The 17,044-nt window shown below is 43.1% G+C and overlaps 2 protein-coding genes and 1 long non-coding RNA gene across 5 annotated transcripts in view; 1 reads left to right on the forward strand and 2 right to left on the reverse strand.

Annotated features, from left to right (window-relative positions):
• Positions 1-4,809, reverse strand: part of LOC124015277 (serine/threonine-protein kinase N1-like) — a 58,872-nt gene extending 54,063 nt beyond the window's left edge. Inside the window, exon 1 of the mRNA XM_046330401.1 lies at positions 4,028-4,809. Within this exon, the coding sequence (XP_046186357.1) occupies positions 4,028-4,048 (21 nt within the window). The 5' untranslated portion in view covers positions 4,049-4,809. The remainder of the gene's footprint in view (positions 1-4,027) is intronic.
• A 3,868-nt stretch (positions 4,810-8,677) lies between these two features.
• LOC124016116 lies at positions 8,678-9,167 on the reverse strand. The gene is made up of 3 exons (XR_006835311.1): positions 9,030-9,167; positions 8,895-8,931; positions 8,678-8,761 (listed from the first exon to the last, which is right to left on the reverse strand). It is a non-coding gene; the product is annotated as an uncharacterized LOC124016116 (long non-coding RNA).
• Positions 9,168-11,446: 2,279 nt separating this feature from the next.
• On the forward strand, positions 11,447-15,752 carry LOC124016004 (UPF0575 protein C19orf67 homolog). Of its 3 annotated transcripts, none has more exons than XM_046331523.1 (8): positions 11,447-11,742; positions 12,584-12,656; positions 12,818-13,019; positions 13,221-13,365; positions 13,698-13,798; positions 13,911-14,067; positions 14,464-14,700; positions 14,910-15,066. In XM_046331523.1, the coding sequence occupies exons 2-8, from the start codon at positions 12,608-12,610 to the stop codon at positions 14,937-14,939; spliced, it is 921 nt and encodes a 306-aa protein (XP_046187479.1). In that variant the 5' UTR covers positions 11,447-11,742; positions 12,584-12,607; the 3' UTR covers positions 14,940-15,066. The 3 variants fall into 3 exon arrangements, with proteins under 3 accessions (XP_046187479.1, XP_046187478.1, XP_046187477.1); XM_046331522.1 differs by lacking the exon at positions 13,911-14,067 and adding an exon at positions 15,189-15,752 and having other exon boundaries at positions 11,449-11,986; positions 14,910-15,071; XM_046331521.1 differs by lacking the exon at positions 13,911-14,067 and adding an exon at positions 15,189-15,752 and having other exon boundaries at positions 11,449-11,742; positions 14,910-15,071.
• Positions 15,753-17,044: the final 1,292 nt, after the last annotated feature.

A 17,044-nucleotide genomic window follows, 5' to 3' on the forward strand; every position in this document is an offset into this window, starting at 1 on the left:
CCATGCACAGTGGCCAGTAAGAAAACAGTGCATGGACTGTGTCGACCAGCAAGAGCCAAGATCAAAGATAGTGGCGGCCAACAGGGACATCAAATGGGGGCAGTCAGTGACAGCCAGTAAGGACACAGTCCTGTGCTTGGGACTGTCTCAGTTAACAAGAAAAGTTCTGCTGATAAGAGTCAATAAGGAAATACCCTTCTCCTCTACATCGTGGGATCATAAGTCCTATTCCTCTTAAATACAAAAGAGAAATGAGCAAAGAAGTAACTTAAGCAACTCAATTGTGAACAGCATGGCTCTCATTGTCTCTGGTAGCGTGTTGTTTATTTAACTAGGCAAGTCAGTAAAGAACAAATTCTTATTTTACAACGACGGCCTAATGCATTAGCTAGTGTATGTCTGCCTACATGGCCACAGGGCCTTGGCTTGCTGAGAAAGCCTGAGATATGTGCATAGCAGTCTCATTACGTCATGCAGCTGTTTAGGTGAATGATCCGTATGCATTACCCTGAGTGTCGGTCTTTAGTGTGTGTGTGTGTGTGTGTGTGTGTGTGTGTGTGTGTGTGTGTGTGTGTGTGTGTGTGTGTGTGTGTGTGTGTGTGTGTGTGTGTGTGTGTGTGTGTGTGTGTGTGTGTGTGTGTGTGTGTGTGTGAACATGCAAAACTGAAAAAGAAGTGTACAGTTGAAGTAGGAAGTTTACATACTGTTAGGTTGGAGTCATTAAAACCTGTTTTTCAACCACTCCACAAATTTATTGTTAACAAACTATAGTTTTGTCAAGTCTGTTAGGACATCTACTTTATGCATGACACAAGTCATTTTTCCAACAATTGTTTACAGACAGATTGTTTCACTTAGAATTAATTCACTGTGCCACAATTCCAGTAGGTCAGAAGTTTACATACACTAAGTTGACTGTGCCTTTAAACAGCTTGGACAATTCCAGAAAATGACTGTCATGGCTTTAGAGGCTTCTGATGGGCTAATTGACATAATTTGAGTCAATTGGAGGTGTACCTGTGGATGTGTTTCAAGGCCTACCTTCAAACTCAGTGTCTCTGTGCTTGACATCATGGGAAAAATCAAAAGAAATCAGCCAAGACCTCAGAAAAAAATTGTAGACCTCCACAAGTCTGGTTCATCCTTGGGATCAATTTCCAAACGCCTGAAGGTACCACGTTCATCTGTACAAACAATAGTACGCAAGTATAAACACCATGGGACCACACAGCCGTCATAACGCTCAGGAAGGAGACACGTTCTGTCTCCTAGAGATTAACTTACTTTGGTGAAAAGTGAAAAGTGCAAATAAATCCCAGAACAACAGCAAAGGACCGTGTGAAGATGCTGGATGAAACAGGTACAAAAGTATATATCCACAGTAAAAACTAGCCCTATATTGACACAACCTGAAAGGCAGCTCAGCAAGGAAGAAGCCACTGCTCCAAAATCACCATAAAAAAAGCCAGACTACGGTTTGCAACTGCACATGGGGACAAAGATCATACTTTTTGGAGAAATGTCCTCTGGTCTGATGAAACAAAAATAGAACATAATGACCATTGTTATGTTTGGAGGAAAAGTGGGGGGGATGCTTGCAAGCCAAAGAACACCATCCCAACCTTGAAGCACGGGGGTGGCAGCATGTTGTGGGGGTGCTTTGCTGCAGGAGGGACTGGTGCACTTCACAAAATACATAGCATCATGAGGAAGGAAAATTATATGGATATATTGAAGAAAAATCTCAAGACATCAGTCAAGAAGTTATTAAAGCTTGGTCACAAATGTGTCATCCAAATGGACAATGACCCCAAGCATACTTCCAGAGTTGTGGCAAAATGGCTTAAGGACAACAGAGTCAATGTATTGGAGTGGCCATCACAAAGACCTGACCTCAATCATATAAAAAATGTGGGCAGATCTGAAAAAGTGTGTGTGAGTAAGGAGGCCTACAAACCTGACTCAGTTACACCTGCTCTGTCAGGAGGAATGGGCTAAAATTCACCCAACTTATTGTGGGAAGCTACCCAAAACATTTGACCCAAGTTAAACCATTTTAAAGGCAATGCTACCAAATACTAATTGAGTGTATGTAAACTTCTGACCCACTGGGAATGTGATGAAAGAAATAAAAGCTGAAATAAATAATTCTCTACTATTATTCTGACATTTCACATTCTTAAAATAAGGTGGTGATCCTAACTGACCTACGACAGGGAATTTGTACTTGGATTAAATGTCAGGAATTGTGAAAAACAGAGTTTAAATGTATTTGGCTAAGGTGTATGTACACTTCCAACTATAGATGACTATACGTTCATGGATATTTGATTCAACGTTCTCCTTTCTAAAACTTCTACCATCACAAACTTACATCCCACTAGTTACAATACATTTTACATCCCTGTCCCCCCTCCCGTGACCTTTAGGAGGAAGTGTGACGCTGTTTGGGTTCAGATTCCTATTCGACTTATTTTGTATCAGTCTTCCTGTGTGTGGGGGGAACAAAAGGGTGTGCTGTGAAGAAGCTAAACCTCCCCACCATTGAAGACATTGGAGTCTGATGATTATGACAGACTTTATCAACTGCCAGACCAGCAGAGGTCTTCAGTTTGAGTCACCAGACCAGTGTACGTGTTGGATGAGGGGATACTGGCTGTGCCCCCAAACCAGAGTTCCCACTTCGTCACTGTGGCTTGAGTCAGTCCCCCAAGCTTGCCCTCCTCCATTGTGTGTGAACCTGCCAAGGATATGGATAGGGCAAAACCGACCCCAAGAGAGAGAGGTGACAACCTCCTGCCTGGTACTGCTTTCTAGTATTATCTTGTACTGTAGCTATACAAATAATTGGCTACTGTGCCAAGCATGGAATCACCTATTTGGGGGAAGAAGTTTTAAGTTCCAACAAACGAGAGAAATTGGAATGGGTTTGAAAACCTGAATGAATAAATCAGCCCTGATAAGAGTCTGATAAAAGATTCATGTTAAATAGTACAGTACCCATGTGGCAAGCAGTGTGACTAGAAGACATCGCCAAGGCTAGTTAGTAAAGAAGGGTGAAGTAACTTACTAACCCAGTACAGAGCTTTAACAACAGTCAGATGAGAAGCAGCATTTAAACAGGACGCATTATTCAACACACTTCTTGCCTTACTTTACTACAAACAGAGAGTTGGGTTCATGACTTTCTGACACACACACAAGGTAAATGCTGAGGTAAAAACGTGTCACTAAACTAGAGCAGAGGCAAGAGGAACTTCTGTAGCCTACAACAGTACCCACTGTTATGATATTATCAACGTCTTTGTGAGTGGTGGTGGCACCCGTGCTGAGTTGTTCACAACCCCCACTGTAAAGAACATCAGTCATTGCACCAACTCAGTCAAATACTGTATCAGGATACTGTCAAGTAAACTAGTCTAAATGACAAAATTACCCCAGCTCAACGTCCATCGCTTTAGTGGTGTGTATTTCTAGTTTAATGGTGTAAATTTGTCAAAGACCTCGTTAAAGTCGAAACGCATTACTCAAGCTGTCAGAAATGAGTTGGCAACAATGACTGTCGCCACAAACATGTCCCCCCCCCCCTCCATTCCAAAAAGGTTGGGAGCCTTGCGACTGCTATTGGTTCTTCTCAGACTCAAGGTGGTTCTGAGAACTGGTGAGGTACACTGGGATGTGTGTGTGTATTTATGTGTTTGTGTCAAACACCCGCCCGGTATTGTGCCCGCCCGGCCAGGAGCTCTTCGCATATGCATTTGGCTGTAATGAGGAACTCAAGGTGGTTCTGAGAACTGCCAAGGTGACAATGCAGGACACCACAAGTGTGTCTTGACAACATTCAGAGCATAAAGAGCGCACTGCATCGTCATAAATCCAGTTCAATTATTATTTGACAATAGAAAAAAATAGAAAATTAAACCGCATTAGGTTTCCATTGATGTCGAATGGATGATACCCCCATACCCAGATAACGTACATTGTAGCACCGTTGTTATTCCACTGTAACGGCAACGTAACAACTTACTTGTATCGAGTCATTCGCCATCGTTGTTCTTTGTGTCGTGTTCCAGTGATGGTGCCGTTCTAGACCAGACCAACTGGACTGGACAACATGCGATTGTCCGGCGAGTGCTCACAATGGTCTTCTCCGCGAATTGAGGCAGCTAGATGATCAATTCATCCAATTGTTGCTCGAATATGTGCTCTGTCCAAAAACTCACCACTATATTCTCTGAGATAAAGGAACTTTTAAAAACAGTCCTCAGCCAATGGTCAAAGATAATCCCATTGTGTCGCCTCAACGGGCCACTGTCCAAGGAAGCCGTTTGTCTAGTTGTTCGACTAATGGTTCGTTCAACAAATACAAAATGTTCCCGGTGAGTGTCTTTAAAATGTCAGTAGGATAAAAGCATAAAACAAAACTGTTTGATTCCGTTCATTGTTCTCAACAGCTAGAGCACCCGGGGAACAAACGGCACGACTCCCTCCCTATCCGCGTAACAGACTCCGAAGAGGGATATAGATCCATTGCTAAACATAAAACGCTACAGAGGCAGAAAAACTGTCGAGATCCGTCTTCGTAGTAACATCCGTGAACCACGAACACGCGTCAGTCTCCCAGTATCACATGCCACAAAATCCTTCTTTCAAACGAGACTATTTTATGCTTCCCTCGAGCAAAGTACCGAATGACGGAAGGGTGTCACTCTTCGTTCGGGGTTTGGAGGGCAGAGGAATATCGCCTTGTCTGTCCGCGCATTTCCGATGATGGCTTGAGCGGGAGGCTACACATTTTTTTCTGATTGAGCTGCGCGCAGTTGCGCTGGCACAACGTGTACGGTAGGTAGCAGGAGCGCGCCCAATGTATCATGTGACCATGTCCAGACCCTGGATTTGTAATTTCCAACTTCTCACATTGTACATTGGTTCTCTTTCCCCTCTCCCAGATTTGCAATTTAGCCACACACAAAACAACTGTTACTGGTATTACTCTGCTTACAAGTAAAAATGTGCCCATTCAAACACAACCAGAAGATAAATGGAGTACAGTTACAGTATAATAAAAGTATATGACTAAAACAGTGTGTGAGAGTGAGAGTGAGTGAGAGAGAGTGAGTGAGTGTGAGAGAGAGAGTGAGTGTGAGAGAGAGAGTGAGTGTGAGAGAGAGAGAGAGAGAGAGAGAGAGAGAGAGAGAGAGAGAGAGAGAGAGAGAGAGAGAGCAGGTAGCCTAGCGGTTAATAGTGTTGGGCCAGTAACCGAAAGGTTGCTGGCTCGGCTTCCAAAGTTGGCAAGGTGGAAAAACATGTCGTTCTACCCTTGAGCAAGGCAGTTAACCCCCAACAACAACTGCTTCAGAGGGGTTGGGTTAAATGCGGTAGACACATTTAAGGTTGAATGCATTCAGCTGTGCGGCTGACTAGGTATCCCCTTTCCCTATTGGCCTCTTTATCCCTAGATAAGCAGAAACTCAAACTATAGCTGAATAAAACTAAAACAAATCTCAGGGCATGCAAATGGGAGATTTGCTTACAGAGAATTTGATACTGCCAGAGGGAGACTGAGACTGAAAAGCAAAGGAGCACCTGGTCATAGTTGATGATAGGTGACAAACATCACACAAAGGCTATGAAAATGCACACCAGAAATAACCTGCTTACATCTGATAGCGGTAATGGGCAGGCTAAATAAACATAGCCTACATTCACATCATCAAGTGTTCCATCCTATTTCCTTGTGGGCAGGAGTTTATTTTATTTTTCCTTGGTCAGTTTCCAGCCTACTGCTTGCTGGAGTATATTATGGGGAATACATCTGCAATATACTGCTAATAATGTTAATCTAGAAGGAAAAATACTGTACAAAGTAGTAGAAGTAGTATAGATCATGTTCTTGCCTTTGACAGTTTATCAGATCAGAGTTGTTCCTGGTCAGGTCCTGCATGGCAGTCTTAGGCTGTGTTTGCACAGGCAGTCCAATTCTGATCTTTTGCCCAATTCTTAGCAAAAGAGCTGATCTGATTGGTCAAAATACCAATTAGTGGAACAGATCAGAATTGGACTGTCTGTGTAAACGCAGCTATAGACCTTGTTTTGACCTCCATAATCTCTGCAACCCAGAACCACATCTCGCATGAGTGCCAGGCCAGCTACATCGATTAGGTTCTGGCAGGGAGAGGTTAAAATATTGGACTAGTGTGAGCGAGTGGTGGAAGCAGGATAGACAGGATAGACTTTGGAAGCAGTCTTTGGTAGCCGTCATAAGAGACTGTGACCTCCACAACCCTGAGTTATTACATTTGAATGATCTAAACTGTCAAAGGCAAGAACATGATCAATTCTACGTCGTAAATTTCCAGAAGTATTTTTCATTTTCGAATTACATTGTTAGCAGTATATTGCAGATGTATTCACTCAGAAAGACCAAATTAGAAAATACTCAAATGTAACTCTTATTGTGTCAATACCAATACACTTAAGAGTGTTAAAGCCTAGATTGACTATAATGACTGGCACAGTGAACACATATTGATGCAGTACACACATCAATTTGAAGTTAAAAACTTTAAAAACGTTTTAAAAAGAGGTTAAAAATAGATGCAAGTACATGTTTATTTATTAAGATCCGGGCCAGGCTATGGGGGGGAATCATCATGGTGTGTAATGGTTTGTTATGGGGGGGGGGGGGGGGGGGGGTGTCATGCCAGTTTTGTCATCAGCCACGTCGTCTTGGTCCGCTTCCTTGGCCCTTTCAGCCAAGAGCTCCTTGGTGAGGTTGATGTCACTCCTTGAGGAGTGGGAACTCCCACTACCACGGCTCCTCCAGGCTCCAAAATGGCCGTCAGAGCTCCAACCCTCAGTATGGTCATCTATGACGTGTGTGATAGTGTCCGCCATTCAACAGATGGCTCCCTCGCCTCCATAGCGTGGGGGTATGGTTGGAGTCATCAAATGTGTTGTGAGTAGGGGGGGGGTTTGTCTCCCTCTTCTGTTGATTCTGGGTTTGTAGAGGAGGCAGGTGCACTGAAGTGCCTACTAAGTGGGAATACCCAAACAATTACTTTTTACCACTTCTTTTTTTGCAGGGGAAGCTAAATAGTTTTTCCATGGCAGCTGTAATCCGCAGGAGGAGACTGTTTTTTTCCCCGGCTCATCAGCCACGGTTATCTGAACAGGTGACAGAGAACAGGGGATGACATCATTAGGACAAACCGTCAAATAAACTTTTGCAAAAGAAAACAAAAACACACTTTTTTTAGTTCAAGGAAGTTCCTTCCTGTTACTTCCGTTTAATGAATAAGGCCATGATAACGTCATCATAGTCTCTTCCCCTAACATTACAATGGTGGTAATGTTAGGGGATGGTGGTGAAATAATGGTGGTGAAATAATATAATTTTGTTGAAGATAAATAGACATGTGGACTGACAGAAGGGAGGACTTACCATCAGTGCCAAGGGGAGCCACCTTGTTCTTCTTCAGGGTCTTCTTGCGACCTCACTTCCCCTTTCCTAACTTCCTCATTGCCTCGTCCGTCACTGTCTTCTTAGTAGAGAGAGAAACAGATATGAGTTGGTGCCTCACAATCAAACAGCCCCAATAACTCCACAACCTACTGGTTAATGGTAGTCTCCTTACCTGTGTGGAGGTGCTGTCCACAAGGTCTGCGGAGAGGGAGCTGCTGCTGGCCTTCTCCAAGCTAGCAGAGTCACATTTCTTGTCGTCGATCGCAGCCATCTCCTCTTGGTCCTCTTCCAGGGTTTCACACTGGGCCAAGAGTTCCTCTGTGAGGGTGATGTCACTGTTTGAGGAGCTTGAGGAGGAGCGTGATCTCCCACCACCACGGCTCCTCCTCGTTCCAAAATGGCCGTCTGAACTCCAGTCCTGGGCGTGGTCATCTATGACGCGCGCGATGGTGTCTGCCATGCAACATATAGCTCCCTCGCCACCATAGTGTACGGCGTGCAGTTGAGCCCGGTTGGAGTCCGAGCACAGGGACAACCTTTTTGTCGCAGCCTTCACAATGGCCTTCATTGCATCTTCCCCCCTGAATTGGATGCTCTCCTCCAGGCTGAAGAGGACAGAGATGTCAGCATACTTCAGGGCATGCTGGACCTCCACAAATAGATTCTTCATCAGCCTGAAGGGGTGAGCTTCAGGGTCTGGGGGCTCATGACGGTGTCCCTGGGACTGCTGCGTAGGGGGATGTCCTCTTCGTTGAGGATCTCATCCAGCCAGAGAAAGCTCATCAGGAAGTTCCTCTCCTCTCTGCCAGCTGACAGAGGTTCGACGCCAACTTTGGTATGTTGGACCTGCTCGATCCCTGTGATGACCCAGGACGACTCCCATTCCGGACCTCATGTGGTGGATCTGTCTGGTGGCCTCCTGGGCACTCTCACAGGCATCCCTGAACAGCACTGAGAAGATGCTGGAGAGCCTCTCTTCGGTCAGAGTGATGCATGGATTGGTGGTCTCCAGGTCATTCATACCAGAGAAGAGGTCCTCCTGGGCATACCTCATGATGTTACTCACGGCCATGTCTGCTATACCCTGAATCTCCTGGTCTGTCTCAGAATTGGGCGTGGGGGGCTGCCCACCCCAGAGCCTCCCCTTTGGCTCAGAGCTCCACCGGTGGAACGTCTCCGAGATGATCTTCAGCACCCCTGACCCCCGGCAGGAGGAGTGGAGTGACTCTGGACTGGAGATCCTGAGCAGAGCTATCACTGGCAGGAGGACCACATAGGACATGTTTTCCAGGTCCTCTATGGTCACATTCATAGAAAGAAATACAACAACTTTAAGTGACAGCATTTCCTCTTCGTTTTTTAAGTTACATGTTTTTTGTTGTTGTCGGCATGATTAGAGTCGGTAAAGAAGTAGAAATGAGGGACTTACCTTTTGTTTGAGGAACTTCCTGATGAGCTTTCTCTGGCTGGAAAATAAAAAACAAACAAGAATCCTTGGTTAGTGGACTGGCAACTAGATTATATTTTTTCTACTGCACATAACACGGTTCAGAGCAGGACTCACGGGTGAGACTTCAGGAAGTCCTCTAGAGAGGACACCTCTACATTCTCAGGTGTCATCTCACGGGATGGGTCCGCCAGAGAAGTGACATCAGAGGTGACATCACTCTCTGGGGTCATGGGGTCATCAACAGATGGAGAGGAGTTCATTCTCACCCCATCCTCAGGTGTCAAGGGGCCTGGTGGCTCTGAAACAGAAGACAATCAGAATTACCACCGAACAAGCTAGTAACCACGGCAACGACTCGATTGAATAACCACTGTGTCACCAAAAACCCACCTGCTGTCTCCACCTTAGTCACTTTAGTGCCATTCTTGATAGCTGGCAGGACACCTACAGAAAGAGGAGAGTCAAACCATTATTTGATCCTTCAACCATATTGTATGTTCTTTTATAATTCTATCACTGTAATTGGTCGTCGGAGATAGAAGAGGTGGCGGCAGCGCCAACACACCCACAACTTGGCGGCTTGGTTTTTTCGCCGCTACATTGGTCTCCCTAGCCTTTCTGGGCTCAATGGCCTCTCTGGCATTCTTTTCGGCCTTGGCCATCTTGGCCTGATGGCTCAGTCTGGGGCCTTGAGGAGGCTTCGGCACGAAGTTCTGAGAGAAGCAACAACAGTAGCAAAATCATATCACCATTAAAACCACCTCTATCACCATAGACATGACGGAACTGAATGGCATGTCACATATGGGTTAAGCTTAGAATCAGAATTAGAGTCAGAATTCCAATGCTATTGGTTCTAACTAGTAAATGACCCATGCATCATTATCTCGTTTTAAACACATTTCTGGTTTAGAACATGTCATATTACCAGTTTAGCACCAACTGGTCTCTCAGTTACAATCACGTAAAGATTTCAAAACAAAGCGTCCTTAATACAACCAGGGGCGCGTTCAGCAAGGCGGAACGTTTAGCAACATTCACTGACCAAAATTGGAAGTGGGCAGGGCTTGATCACATTAAAAGCCCAATCACAATTGAAGTGGGTGTTGCTTAGAGCCAACCAGTCCGCTCTGAGAGGTTTGCCTGGAGTGAATTCAGCATGACTAACTTCGCAAAACATTTTCCAATTGAACAGATACGTATTTCACTCTGAACTGTTCAAAACGTTTTCCAACAGAACTCAAAGCCATTTCTAACCTTTAGGAGGCTCTTCTTGGTGCAGTCCACCAGTGCTAGCAGCCTTGGTCCATCATGGTTGTCTGTCTGGAACACCTGCTCTCCAACACTAGCTTGGATTGTCCCAGCCTGGGGTATTGGTACAACATGAACTAAATTACACTTGAGTCCTCCATTTTTATGCCAAATTTTCCAACCATAAAGCACATCAATCTGTTTTTGCATAGGCCAGTGGTTTTCAACCCTCTCTTTGCGGAACCCCGGATGTTTCACAATTTTGTTGTAGCCCTAAACAAGCAAACCTCATTAAAACCTATTCAACGGCTTGATGATTAGTTGACAAGATGAATCAGGTGTGCTAGCTGTGGAATACAGTGGAATGTCTGGGGGTCCTCTAGGAGAGGTTTTAAAACCCCTGGGATATGGCTGTACTACTAAAAATATTTCCCCATTACAGAGACAAACAGATCAACTATTTTTTCATCATATATGAGACTTAACTCTCCTCAGCCGTTTATGACTTTATTTTATTTTAAGACATCCTTCAGATTGGACCTGTACAATGATAGAAAAATAATAAACAAATATATGTTTATATAAAATGTTTGAACATTTTAAGTACAATACTTACAGTTACACATCATTTCTTGTCCAGGCAAAGTAATGTCTTTGAACATGAGGATGACTGTCCTATGCAAACTATCAACTCAACTGAGCCAATCAATTTAATAATTTCTTGACTGCGTTTACGTCATAGTCTCATATATTACGTCATGGCACTATACACGATCACGTCAACTACAACAGCTCACGGTGACCACGCCGGGAGATGAATACATGTTCTGATCACATACGAAATCTCTAAAAAGCTTTAAATGTAATGTAACCCAATTCACGTTGATTCAGTGGGGTTTTATATATCAATGTTTCCCTCTGGTGGCAAGAACAGAAAGAGCCATCAATCGAAGTCTAGAGCCGGTTGTCATCCTCCGTCTGCACTCCGCACACTCACTTCTGATCTTTGGATAGAGTTAGAATAATAGTTAGAATAATATAGCTAGAATAATAGAATTAGAATAACTTTATTCATGTAGCTAGTATGGATACAAATATTGACAAATCAAATCATTTTTTTTTTCATAACAGTGTTGTCAAACAAACAACGATATTTGGCTTGACAATGACAGATGTGTAAGATATATGGTGATTTTTGTAATTTTGCAATCATTTATTTATTAGTCTCCATAGGCAGAAAGGTTGCCTATCTCCAATTATCTATATAAATAAACCCACATAACTGTCAAGAGGTTTTGTGCATGTTTCGGCCAGCAGAGGAATCCGCTTGCTCTAGTCTAGTGTTTGCTTTAGGCGCTCACAGTAGTAGTTGTCGCGCTAGGCTAGCCTGCAGACTGACAAATTCAGTTGACACCGGGGCCGAGCGTCAGATATAGAATCCAAGAGAAAGAGAGGAGGCTGGAGACGGGACCGATTGAGAACCGTACTTGTCAAGTTCTGGACTGACGGTGGGACGGGAACTTCTAAGGCGCCGCACATGAGCTCTACAACGATTCAGAGGAGTGCGGAAAGTGGCGTAGGTGTAACTTCGTTAGCTAATAGCTAACTATCCTCAGTTCATGAAAATACTGGCTAAGTACCCTCATAAAAACGTGTTCAATGAACACAACACACAAGAAACCCGTGTCTTCTATTGCAGTTGCTAGCTAGCTAACAAGCTAAAGCTAGCTAACTAATGAAGGATTTCGAGGTGTCAACCGAAAGCGAACATTTGGTTATTATTTTTATTTTTATGAACAACCCATACAAAGTACAAAAAGGTTTGTAGTACGCATTGCTTTTTGTTTTTACTCTTACTGATAATTGCAAAATAATATTTCAATTCTATCTTACACAATGTGAAGATGGGTTGGTTCTTTGCCCACTGCATTTTATGAATAAAATAATCTACCACGAAACAAAACCAAAAATTAACAATGAAAGTTAAATCAGGGTCTATATCATTTGGTTCAAAATAAAACATTTATATAAGAGTCTCTCAAATTAATATTTAATTGTCGTTTCTTTTCAAATAAAATCTTCTAACTCACTCAAATCTTCTGACATAAGAACTCTCAAAATACATGGTTAAGTTTCTGGCTCACAACTACAAGATACACATTTGTTGTCATAACTATTTTGAATGTGTCTATAATAAAGGTCTTTACAGGGTAGATTCTATGAATGCGTTTTGTATGATACTTATTTCACCTTATTAGAAACACTATTTGCCAGACAACAGTCATACTTTGTTCCAGTTCACTTGTCCTAGGGCTGCATTCCAGTATATTTTAGGAGAGGGAATATTAACATCTTGACAGTTTTTTCGTAGATAATTGTTATTACATTTTTAGTTTTAAAATGTCAATTCCTTCTAGCTGTATTGAGGCTACAAAGAAAGCATGGAACAGGGGGAGCTGAGAAATTATCTTGGATCATCACCAGACACAGGTGAGTTACTGTCAAAATGCATAGGTAGCTTAATAATTATGTACATGAAAAACGTGCTACACTCGCAATAACATCTGCTAACCATGTGTATGTGACCAATATCATTTGATTTGACTGCTAATCAAACTCAAGTCAACAAATAATTATCCGACATTTCTCAGACAATGTGGCGCATGTAGAGTGTTGTGCTTTGGCGCCCTCGTGTTGCGACCAAAGGTACAGCACAGGGTATGCTGATTGGGAGTTCACGTCGTCATGCCAGGATATCAACAGGAAGCATCATCAGAGGTTCCGAACCATTGAGCGGCAACTCCAGTACCTGCTGGATAAGGCGGATGAGTATCAGGCACACCTTTTATACAGGTAACGTTAGTCAGTTAGGAAAGTTGTTAATGTAGTCTAAGCTAATGATCGGTAGAGGTTAGGTGAGTCAGTGAAGAGTGCAGCTAAACTATACAATTACATCTAGTAGTGTTTCAAGTTGTTTATTATTTCTCAAAGGGTTTAAAGCAATACATAATGAAGCCCTGTCCTGTGACATAACCGTGTGTGTGTGGTCTGCAGGCATGACAACCTGCAGAAGGAACACTTTGCTCACGTGGTGCCTACTTTCCTGCGGACTTGTCAGCCCTACTTCACTTACCTGGAGTCGACCGCTCGCAGCTCCCTGCCCCGGAGCACGCCTCTACCCATGTACATCCGCTCACGAGTAAGAGCCTCAACTCGACCCTACTCCTCTGAATCTGGGTAGGACAAAACTGTCACTCTTTATTGAGTGACCGTGTCCGCTCTATCCTCAATTCAGGCACCTTGGTTGGAAAGTGAGGTAGCGGCGGTGATCCCTTCCCTTTGCACTCTTTATTGATAGTAAATGTATTCTACACTTCAAACCAACTGAAATGTCTATGTGAATCAACTCTGGCCAAGAATATAGGCGTATGAGAAGTTTGAGAACTAATAGAGAAAGATCAAGAGATGCTGTAAACTGAGAGGTGGGTAATTTGTTTGTCTGTCTATTTATGTTTTTGTCCATCTGTCCAGTTTTTAGACTTCTCCCAGCAGCTCTGTGAGAGGCTGGAGCAGCTGGTCTTGACCTATGCCTCCTTTGACTTTCTTTCACTGGAAGAGACTGATCCGGCAAGGTACTGTACTTACCAGAAGAGGCTGGTTGGAGGAACTATTGGAGGACGGGCTCATTATAATGTCTGGAATGGAGTAGATGTGTTTGATACCGTTTCATTTATATCATTCCAGCCATTACAATTCCTGCCATTACAATGAGCCCGTCCTCCAACCAGCCTCTTCTGGTCATCGCTCATCCCACCAGCCTCTGGTACTTACAACCATAACATCTGAAGGCTGTGAGCCACCACAAACAGAGGCACATACAAACGCATATCGCTGCTGTCAGGTAAGAACCTAATCTCCAAAACAGACACTTTTCAGGAAAGTGAGAACTCTCATATTAGACTATTTTTAATAAACATACCATTTTGACATTTCAGAAGCTGTTTTGAGTACATTTTCTTGGTCCTAGAGTCATAAAACATTCAGATTATGTTGAGAAGAGTTGGGGCTTTCAACACAATTTGAGTGGCAAGGTTTTCATCAGACAGCGACGATATGTACAAACACCTACTAGAATACCTGTATTTAGATCCGCAAATGGAACATTGTGGAGTATGACGCAAATATATAGACAGATTCTTGCACTTGTCACCCTTATTCTCATTCGTCTGCCATTCATTCCACAATCCTTCATCCAGCAATTTATGTATCTATCATTCTCCCCCTCTCTCCATTCCAGTGTCTCCCATTTCTACATTGGCAAGTGTCAGATAGACAGTGTGGGGCTGTCCATATACAGGTACTGTCGTCTAGCCCCTTACCTGGCTGGGGTCCACACTGGCCTGTACAAACGCATGCGCTGGAATGTGGAGAGACTCAGAGAGAGCCTGCAGCAGGAAACAGATGGCGAGATGGAGGGACATCCAGAGGAGGACAAGCCAGTGGCAGGGAAAGAGAGAGCCACCAACACAGAGTAGTGAGTGAGAGAGAGAGAGGGAGGTAGAGAAAGGGTTAAAGTAAGGCACAACATGCCAATAAACGATAATTGTAATATTAGTAGCAAGAAAAATGTGGGACTCTTTTGAACTGAGATGTTCTATGACAATGGGCATTTTGAAATTCAGGCCTAAGAACAGTCGAATCAGATGGCATCTCTCACTGCCTGTGTGACTGTTTCTCATGCAGCTACTTCCTGTGCTACGAGGACGTCCCTGAGGAGCCTTCTGAGGGGGGCGATGGAGAGGGAAAAGGGGAGACTGTTGCTATGGGCAATATGGTCAAGATGTGGACAATCGGTCAGTGGATCCAAACGTATCCTGACCCCGTGAGGGACGACATCTACGACTGGTACAAATTCACACTCAGATCGCTTTAGACCACTCATCTTTGACTTGTTTAAAGAATACTTAACGCACCACGTTAATATAGCTCACATGCCTGCGTGTGTGTTTGTGTTCGTTCCAGGGTGCTATGCTGGGTTCCGCAGGCTAGGTACCACAGGCTGTTGTGGCTGGGAGAAGAGGAGCCCTCTGCTTGCAACGCTACTGACTGCCTGCTGGAGGTGTTGTTTTCTCAACAGACCCCAGTGGAAGGCCCCAGTCGTGAAACAGAGATGAGTCACTGTTCTAGTACTGCCTTTGGCCATAACATGTTCTCAATGATTTAAAGGATTTAACATGACTTATTGCTAGCTTTACATTGTGTTATGTTTGGCTAATATTTTCAAATCTAAGTAACTATTGGGAAGGACTTTAAGGACTGGACACTGACAAAGCTCTGGTTGCTACTAGCCAGTCATCCATGACAAATATTTTCCTTATAGTTCCTTACATATTGTGTAAAAACAAATATAATTTATAAAGACAGCGGGTTTTATTACCAGTTCCCTACCAACTAGTGATAGATTTGAACTGTATCTAATGTTGTCTATTCATATTCAAGGTTTTATTGAGCGTGTGTTACTGTATTCTGTGGTTGTTGGAAATAATTTTGTATTATCAGAATAAAACTATTGACCTGCCATTTGCATGGGAGTGTTATTTTGTGAAAGAAAACAATTTATTGAAAAGAAATGATTGTTTCATTAAAATTTTAAAAAACATCTCAGAACTATACTTACATTGTAAATTAATTGTTTGTAAACAATTGAGTAATACAACATTACAGTTTGCCATATGGTTAAGATTTTCTTTATTGATAATATTTCACGTTTGCAGTGCTGTTCTAACATGCAAAATATCCTACTGTGACAACTAGGTAGTTCAGAATGAAGACCTTTCTGTTCCAGAATCATTTCTAGTCCTGTCCTTGCCGCAGTTATTTTTTTGCTCACTTGAACCATTTAGTTGTGACATCACAATGTCTTATGTTTGCCAAAGATTCTAAAGTTCTAAATTTGAGCATTCTATACTTCTATATTTATAGACTTGTATTCTCAATTCAGACTGCTATAATACAGCACTCGTGTTGGTTGCATTGCTCGATTGTTTAGTTCTTATTTTGGATTTAGTTCTAGTACAGTTTTGAAGTGTTTAGTTGAGTTTTCTGTAAATAAATATTTTCTAGTTTACTGGTCTCCTGGGGATAACTTGGAGCAAATATGGATGACTCGACATCCATCCAAGGGTCTTCTTGGGTCCATTGTTACCTTGATGAGCTGGTAAGTTTGCCATTAACTATACAATAGCTCTCATGTGTTTAAGCATCTACTTTGATGTTCTCCTTTTGTATTTAATAGGTTTTGGGCTGACAACATCCATGATAAATCTGATGTCCTGAACAAAATGGCATTGTCATGGCCATAAGATAAAACATCCTGTGTGATTCCACTGCTAATATTAAACTCCTACTGTGTGTACAGATGCTGAAGGTGAAGGATCGCCAGAGACTTCATGAGATTGAGCAGGAAGTTCATAGAGAGCTGAGCGTGACACCAAGCCAATGTCACCAGTCTCCAGGAAAGGTATACTGATACTTTTCCATTCCCTAAACTATAGTACACCATTGCTATATACTACACCATTGCTATCACCCACATAGACTGTTTATTTACCTGTTATTGCACCTTTAGTTCACAAAGGAACAGTATGAACTAATGTCTTCTTCCTCTCTTCCATCTCAAGGTAACCATGGAGGGGGAGCAGCTCCTGACTGACAAGGCCAAGCCATCGGTTCCTTTCCATGAGCCTCTTGGTTCTGTAGCTCTGATGAGTGGCGACACAGCAGATATTCTCTCAGAGAAACAGGCCCAACCCGAGATCAGGTCAGATGAGATACTCCAGGTGGAGTTCCCCAGTCAGACCCAGGTGGAGATTCCACAA

Source organism: Oncorhynchus gorbuscha, linkage group LG26, assembly GCF_021184085.1.
Source record: "Oncorhynchus gorbuscha isolate QuinsamMale2020 ecotype Even-year linkage group LG26, OgorEven_v1.0, whole genome shotgun sequence".
Lineage (NCBI taxonomy): Eukaryota > Metazoa > Chordata > Actinopteri > Salmoniformes > Salmonidae > Oncorhynchus > Oncorhynchus gorbuscha.